At 35.5% G+C, this 8,414-nt stretch overlaps 1 protein-coding gene across 1 annotated transcript; it reads right to left on the reverse strand.

Annotated features, from left to right (window-relative positions):
- Nucleotides 1-6,149: 6,149 nt before the first annotated feature.
- On the reverse strand, nucleotides 6,150-8,084 carry LOC110112487. Its single transcript, XM_020844734.2, has one exon. It carries the CDS (start codon nucleotides 8,071-8,073, stop codon nucleotides 6,304-6,306), a length of 1,770 nt encoding a protein of 589 aa, XP_020700393.2. The 5' UTR covers nucleotides 8,074-8,084; the 3' UTR covers nucleotides 6,150-6,303.
- Nucleotides 8,085-8,414: the final 330 nt, after the last annotated feature.

Genomic DNA, 8,414 nt, shown 5'->3' on the forward strand with positions numbered 1-8,414 from the left:
TCCCGACCGTTGGATCCCCACCGCGGTAGATCTAGCGGTCTGAGATCGTGCCACGCTGGATAAGTGGCAGGTCCCACTTGACCGCTGTCATCCGCGTGGCTACACCCACTCCTGCCGCGTGTCCAGGTCAGCGCCGCCGTTTGACTGCTACTTAAAATACTCAAAATAATTCAAGAAAATGCCTGGAACTTCAAAATTTAATAGGAAATTCATTTCTTGTCCAAATTTAGAGTTCTTGAGCTCGATTTGTTCATATTTTTAAGTACTATATTTTAAAAATAAACAAAAATTATTTTGATCTATATTTTGTTAATAATTCCAATTATACGGAAAATATTATATTATTTTTAAGTGAAAATATATAATTTATCTTGAGCTGAATTTTGGCAGAGGGGTTTTAGGGCCTAAGGTTGATATTCTGTAATTTTCCTAAGCCTATTTGATGCAATTTCGGTTGGTTTATGAATTTACAAAAATCTAAGTCAAATTTTGACTTAGATTATTGAAAATTCATAAATCATTCAAATAAAATATAGTCATAGCATTTTAGGGTTCTATGGAATCAGTGCAAAGTCTCTCTTACACTAAAAATAAGGTTAGATCTATGGTCATATATAGTTTAATTATGATTTACATTCAAAGGCATGTTAACTTAAAAGACTAACAAGCTATATATGATCATGCTTTGGAATTGGATTAACTTTGATTATGATGTATTTACATGTATCTCTAACCAAACTTAATCCAATTTCACATATCTATTCCTTTATATAATAAATTGTTTAAGTTTATAGGTTATCATGTAACCTATGATTAAAATAATTTAGTATAAAATTCATTCCATAGAGCATTAGGGCACTTCACTTGTTCATGTTTGCTTTGGTGTGTTTATAATTAGTGTTCAAAGGGTTAGTGGACTTGATTTCCAGCCTATAACCTAGTGACATTAAGGACAACAATTAAGAACTTGGTCTTAGTCAATTTAGATCAATCTAGGAAAAACTACACACATCCCTTTTGGGATGAAACTCAAAATTTATAAAACTAGTGTCATATACCTTTTGATCAAATTCACTTTGATTGGACATTAATTGATCTTATAACAACTAGTAGATTTAGGTGACTCTTCCTCAAGGGTCTTATTTTTGCTTTAATAAACCCAAATAAACTAAATAAACTCATATAAATCCATAATAAATTTCATCTAACTCTAATCAGCATTAAATTAAACATTCAATCTTTTGAAACCAAAATACAGATTCAAATTTCACTAATTTCATTAAACCTTTAATTAACCCTTAATAAACCTTTAAATCTTTTAAAATTATAATAAATTCATTTTAAATCAAATATATATATATATATATATAAAATCATTAAATCTAAAAAGTCAACAAAATGGTGAACCTTAAGTCAAAACTAGTTTAAAACTTCAAACCTTCATAACTAAATCCAGAAAAATCTAATTTCAGCATACTTACCTTCTAATTGATCGTCTTAAGGTCTAATATTTTAGTAAAATGCTAACTTTCCATAATTTAACCTTAAATAAAAAGTCAATTTTTGACCCCTTAATTAAATGATTAAAATATTCCAAAATTCCTAAAAACTCAAAATTTGCTCTAAAACTCCAGAAATGCTTAATTAACTCCTAAAACTAGCAATCAAACATTTATAAATAAAATTCATTAACTTTTAATTCTTAACCAATTTAAGCTACTTAATTATACCGGGTACCACTAGGTAACCCAGGCCTACGAGGCTATTAACTTAGCCCCAAGGAAGGTGAAATAAACTTCACGGCCTCGGTGAGCAACAAAGGTGGTGTTCACCCAAAAATTAAAATTAATCTCTAAATCAATTTCAAGTCATTAAATATTCAATAAATAATTCAAAATTCTGAATATTATAATAAAATTCATTAATTTTTAAATTAAATTCTAATTTATTTAAACTAAATTGGTTTGATAATTTGATTGATTAAGATTCATCTTAATCAATCAAATTTGATAATTAATTTAGATTAAATAAATTAAGGTCTTTTATGCCTAAAGCTTGATTCCTTTTGGAGGGTTTTAGGCATTTTGATTTCAAAAGACCCTTAATGCATCTAAATAACCAAAAGATCTCTCATGTGTTGTGCATGACTCCTTTTAGGAAGGCACTAATACATTTGAATTTGGAGATCTTCAAACAAATATAATAATACACCGACCTTATACGACATGCTAGATTCCTTCGGGAGGGCACGTGGTATTACATTTATAAGGTCCCTTTTTCTCTCTCTAATAAAATTTCGGGGATTTTCAAATCGAACAATCATCTTCTTTATAAGACGAGTGTGCATTTTGAAAGTCCTAGGACTTATAATTTGATAATTTCCTGCACTTAGGAAATAATCAATCTATAAGTTCTTTATAACTAAATCAAATAATTTTAACATCTAAAATTGAAATAATTCAAAATTCAAATACACTCTACTTAATTTCAATTAAATTCTCATTTGGCCTCTAAATAAATAAACTCTAATAATATATGTAATTTGAACAATAATTCATATAGGACTTATCCAAGCCATACGACCTCTTTCACACACTTAGATGCTTGCTAGGACAACCAACTCTAGCCTAGGTTAGGATGATGGTTTGTTGTGTTTTGTTTGCGGGTGTCTTTCCTAGAGGGCACCTATGTGTGATTGCTTACTTTTCTGTACTGCATAACATGCATATCTACTTTTTGTACACCAGAGCGAGGAGTGAATAAAGTGAGGGCCGTGTACTTTACTTTTCTGTCTTTACTTTCCTGCATATATAATTGTACACAATGCACTCATAACATGCATAGATATACAACTGCTTCTACTTTTCTGTCTTTTATATTACTGTAATAGTAGAATGTTCCTAGGGTCTAATGTACTGATATAAATGAAAATGCAAAGCTTTATTTTCCTAGAATTATTGTATATAGATTGAGTCTGTACAGCGTTTGGAGTTTGTAAAAGAATTAAAAATAATTGCTTATATACATACAAATGGGGCTCTAAAAAGTAATATCCTCCCTCAGGAGGACGTTCCTTTTTGGAATTCCATAGAAGACTTGGAGTCTGAAGACCATAAGTAGTTATATTTAATTCTACTTTTTCGTAGGCTTAGAATCCAGGTTTGTTGTTGGTGACCTGGCCACCTTTACTTTACTGCAAATTCTGAGATGTAATCGATAAATTCAATATTAATAAAATCAGCTCTTTCATATATATATCTGTTTCATGCATCATTAGCATTTGTGTAGATTTTTGGTTTTTATAAGCATATTCAATTGCATACGGTTTAAGATCCTTAAACCACTCCTTGATTCCTAGGATAGAGCCATCTTAACTCTTGCATCATCGGCGAATTATTGTGATTAGGATTGTTAGCTGGCAGCCCACTATAGGCAGGTGATAAGTCCATATCGTATACACTTCTCTCTGCACATCCTTTCTAATAAACTCTAACTCTTCTAAATTCAACCTTAAACTCTATAATCTAAAGCCTGATCGTGAAAATTTAAATTAGCCTAAATATTCGATTAAAATTATATATAATTTTTGAAACTAATTAGTCTTTATTTAAATCTAGAGTATTCTCTTATGAGATGTAATTAACTATAGGGGCTTACCCCTATAGGGAGTCTAGACCCTAGAATAATCTAAACCCTACCTTAGTTCCTTTCTGGGGTAGGGGAAAGATCTATGGACATAGATTAAGCTTTATTCGTATTCGGGAAGTTATTTCTATAATTAAAGAATATATAGATATTTGATTTGCTCTCATAAGCAGATCAAATGTCCTATATATTTAATTGTAGAAATAAATTCACACTTCATTGATCTAATCAGGTCGATTAGGGAATATACCTGTCATCCCTTTAGGATGATTTGAATATTCCCTATATTATACCTGATTAGAAGAATGAACTATATGCTTCTTCCTTTAAAATAAATAGAAGGATATTAGTCCGCCCCTTGGGACGGTATAATATCCAACTATGTGGATTTAATCAGGAGAGGACTTCTTAAAAAATAATAAAGCGAATCTTGTGAGAGAATAAAACCTCTTTTTTAAAAAAAAATCCTGCTTTATCCAAATTTTGTTTAAATTCATGCTGATCAAGAAATAGATAGTTATTTTATTTACTTTCACGAGTAAATCAAATATCGTCTATATACTTGATTCCAAGAATGAATTAATAATTCATTAGCCTAATTAGGTAGATAGGAAAGATATCAATCATCCTATAGGATGATTCGTATATTCCTTACACTATACCTGCTTAGGAAAGTGAATCTCGTTCTCTTTCTTTAGAATCAATAGAAGAATATTAGCCCGGCCTTCGGAGCGGTCTAATATCCGACTATACGGATTTAATTGAAAGAGAATTATTCAAAATATAAATAAAGCAAACTATTTAAATACTTAAATAAATATATATATATATTATAATTTATTTTAAATAAAAAAAATAAATTTTAAAATTTCCTCTCCTCTCCTTCTCTTCTTTCTTTTATATTCATAAAAATATAAAAATAACCATTTCTTTCTTATATATATATATATATATATATATTTAAAACTAAAAAGATAATATTGATAAAATTAAAATATAAGTCATTATATTTATTTTTAAAATTAAATTTAAATATATAATATTTAAAATAAAGTTTGGTAGAATTAATTTTCTCACACGAACCACTATAAAATATGGTGTATTCATTGTTATTGTAATTCCATATTTAATTTTCACAATTTAATTTCCAGCGAATGTTGGTTTGCTTTGGTTTAAGATCATGAATTTTGTTTGAGAATTTTTAAAATATCAATTCACCTCTCTTAATTAGCCTCAGGCTAGTTCATAAAGACTTAACATCTCTAACAAACTTTCACACATCATCTTCTATCTCTCTCTATCTCTTCATTTATGTCGATCATATATTGTTCATGAAAAATTCTGCAACTTCTGTTTCTTTACTATTGCAAGATCTTTAGCAGCAATTCCAACTCAAAAATTTTAATCACATTCATATCTTTCTCGGTTTGCTTGTGGACAAATCAACCTCTACATTTCTGTTACATACATTCAATTATGCAACAACAATCTTAAATCGTGGAAGAATGGAAATTGTAAACCTTTACAAAACCTACTTGCCAACAAAGCTGATATGTCTCTGACAGCTCTTTTACCATTTTTTTACCCTCATTTCTTTCGCAATATTGCTGGACCGCTACAATACCTTAACCAAACTCCCCCAAATATCTCATTCGCTATTAAGCTTATCTGTCAGCACACAGATCATCCATTAAATCATCATTTTCATATGATTAAATGTATCCAACATTATATCAAAGGTACTCTTCATCTTGCTCTACCAATTCGACCAGAAAAACAAGAAATTATTGCATAAATGTAGATTTGGTTAGCGATAAACTAGATAGAAAATCTACCACATGTTATTGTGTGTTCTTTGTCTATACTCTTATCAGTTGTTGTGCCAAAAAAGCAAGCAAAAATTGCCCGCTCTTCTACCGAATTTGAATATAGAGCTCTTACATTATCTGCCATTGAGCTCATGAAGCTGTGCCGATTACTTTGAGATTTTCAAATCTCTCTACCAAACCTACTCCAATTTATTGTGACAATGTCTCAGCTAAATATCACAAACAATCCCGTCTTCAAAGACATGAAATAAATCATCAGTACATTCGTGAATGCATTAAATCCAAATTAGATATTGCTCTTCATATTTCTACTGAAGATCAAATAGTGGATGTATTTACCAGAGGATTGCCAACAAAACCCTTCTTCTACTTCGGGACAAATTAACGCTCACTTCTGCTAGCATTAATTTGAGGGGAGGTTGATGACGTTTATGTAACTAATCGTTCTACTAATAATGGTAGAATCATTGTCTAAATAATCTCCACTATCACTGCTTCCTGGCCCTGACAACAACAACAACAACCTTAGCCGCCATGTGACATCTAAGCAGTTCAGCAAAATGCTATTCCAATGGCTGGATCTTAATCTTCTTAGTTATGTATACTTTTCTATTCGAATACCGTATTGAACGACATAGGAAATACTACGAGGGAATACATCTGAGTTACCCTGAATTTCTGTTATAATGTTCTTTTCTATATCTCTTGCTTGCGTTAATTTTGATACAGAATTAATACACTTCAACAGATGATAACAAGATCTCCAACTATAATTTACAAGCGCACAATATCATTCAAAACAAATATCATTAACCAAAAAAACTTTTCATCAGCCATTGCAAAACGCATTCAGAAGAACATGGACAAGCATGAGATCAACGAAATACTGATGGCCAATCTGGCCGTCCCTCCATTTAGTCATCGCCGGCTTCCTGCCGTAGTGCACACCGTCGTTACAACGGTTATCGTAATGCCAGGGGAAAGTCATGTCGAACTCGTCCACAACACCGCCGGTCAGCACTCCCCTAGCCGCCAGCTTCTCCTTCAAAATCCCATCAAAAGTCTCCATCTTGCACGGATTAAAACCCATATCCCTCGCAAACCCGCCGGTGGCGACAGTCGTCCGGTAGAAAACCCTTGGAAACGCTTCACCGGCTGGCTGCTTACGGTGCACGCGCGCCATTAGCGCCTCCCAGTATCTGGCGGCATCCTCCGCTCCATTAGCGAAGCTGCGGACGCTCTTCCAGTAGATTCCGTCATGTAGGCCTGAGTTGAGGACAATGGCGTCGGGGGAACGGCCGCCGGGTTCGTCCAGGTATTTCCAAAGGAGACTGCGGAAGGGGGGATTGCGAAGTGATGCGAGGCCGAGGTAGTTGAGGCTATCGTTCCAATGGCCGTTGAAAACGTTCGTGATTCTTAGAGTCTCGGAATCGTTCCCGGGGTTGCTGAAGTAGCGATCGAAGCGGCGTGGGACAGCATCAATGTCTACGAGGCCTAGAACAAAATTAAGGAGGTTGCGGATGGTATCGACATGGTTAGAGTCGCCCCAGAAAAGGAGCCATTTGCCACGGAGGCATCGCCAGGCCGAGGAATGGTCGAAGAGACGGAAGGCGCAGTGAGCAGAGTAAACCCAGCCGTTACTTTCGAGGGCGGCGAGCGATCCGGCACACCACGGACGTTCGCAGGGTAGAGCAGGGTCAAGGCAACGGTAGCGCCCTGCGCGGTCCACAGCGCAGGAGTCGTTTCGGGTGAGGCGGGTCCAGCGGCCGGACCACGCTGGGAGAAAGAAGTCAGAAGCGCGGCAGATCTGAAGGTCGGGAAGGTCGCCAGATGGGCGAGGGAGGAGAAATTTGATAGTGATGCGGCTGAGCTCACGGCGGAGGGAGAAGCGGTCGGGGGAAAGCTTAAGGCCGTCAAAGGAGCGGAAGAGCAGTACGATGGAGAGGGTAAAGGTAGCGTTTTCGGAGGCGAAACGTGGGTGGAGCTGGAGACGGAAAGTGTATGAGCCGTTTCCATGATCAAGGATGGGGGGCCGGGATTTCCATGAGGCGCTTGAGAGGTCTGTTTCGAAGTAATCACCGCCAAGGCAACGGGGACGTAGGGAGACGTCGAGGGCAAGGAATGTGAACTCGTGGATGTCTCCGGCGGTGAGGAAGACGGGAAGAGAAGAGGATTGGAGAGCAGGAATGGAGATGGCGGCGGTGTGGGAGTCGCGGCAGGCCACGCCACCTGGGGTTAGCCAGCGGGAGATGATTTTGGAGGTGTAATTGAGAGAACTGAAATTGGAGATCCATCTTTTGGGAAATGCTGGAGGGATCGGGAACGGGGAGGCAACAGCTGCAGCTGTAGAGAAGGATTTGGTGGAGATTGGGCCGAGGTAATCGCGGAGTTGGAGGTACAAGGGGCGTGAGCAGCCGCGGACAACAAAAGCGTCGGCAGACCAGAGAAGGAGTATGGCGAGGGGTATGGCACCGGCAAGGTGCTTCGTTAGGCAACGGGAAGGGACGGAAGCACCACCGGCCTTATCATCTACAGATGGAACCGACATTCCGGAGACGTTGAGCTCGATGCCAAAAGAAGTAAGCCCATTAAAGAGCATCCCGAGGAGAAGTCCATATTTTATTGCGTTAGTTTATTGTTTATTCGAAATTTAATGTATATTATTTTCAACATAATAGATTCTCATAAGACATTTAGATTAAAATATTAAAGAGTTCAGTTTTAATTTATAATTTATGATTTTAAAAATCTAAACACTTTTTGTAATTTTTTTTTTTTGCTTTTTGAAAAATGAGGCTTGTTCAGAAATTAATCACGAAAAATAATAACAAATATAATCCTATATTCCTATCATTAAAAAATTTAGTCCCGTACTAAAGAAATATTTATTTAAAAGTTAATCTAAAAAAATGTTTTTAAAAAAAAAAGAAAAGTAGATTA

Source organism: Dendrobium catenatum, unplaced genomic scaffold, assembly GCF_001605985.2.
Source record: "Dendrobium catenatum unplaced genomic scaffold, ASM160598v2 fragScaff_scaffold_156, whole genome shotgun sequence".
Lineage (NCBI taxonomy): Eukaryota > Viridiplantae > Streptophyta > Magnoliopsida > Asparagales > Orchidaceae > Dendrobium > Dendrobium catenatum.

Excerpts from the sequence above, each read along its gene's own strand:
- LOC110112487 (XM_020844734.2), bottom strand. The coding sequence starts at position 8,073 with ATGCTCTTTAATGGGCTTACTTCTTTTGGCATCGAGCTCAACGTCTCC.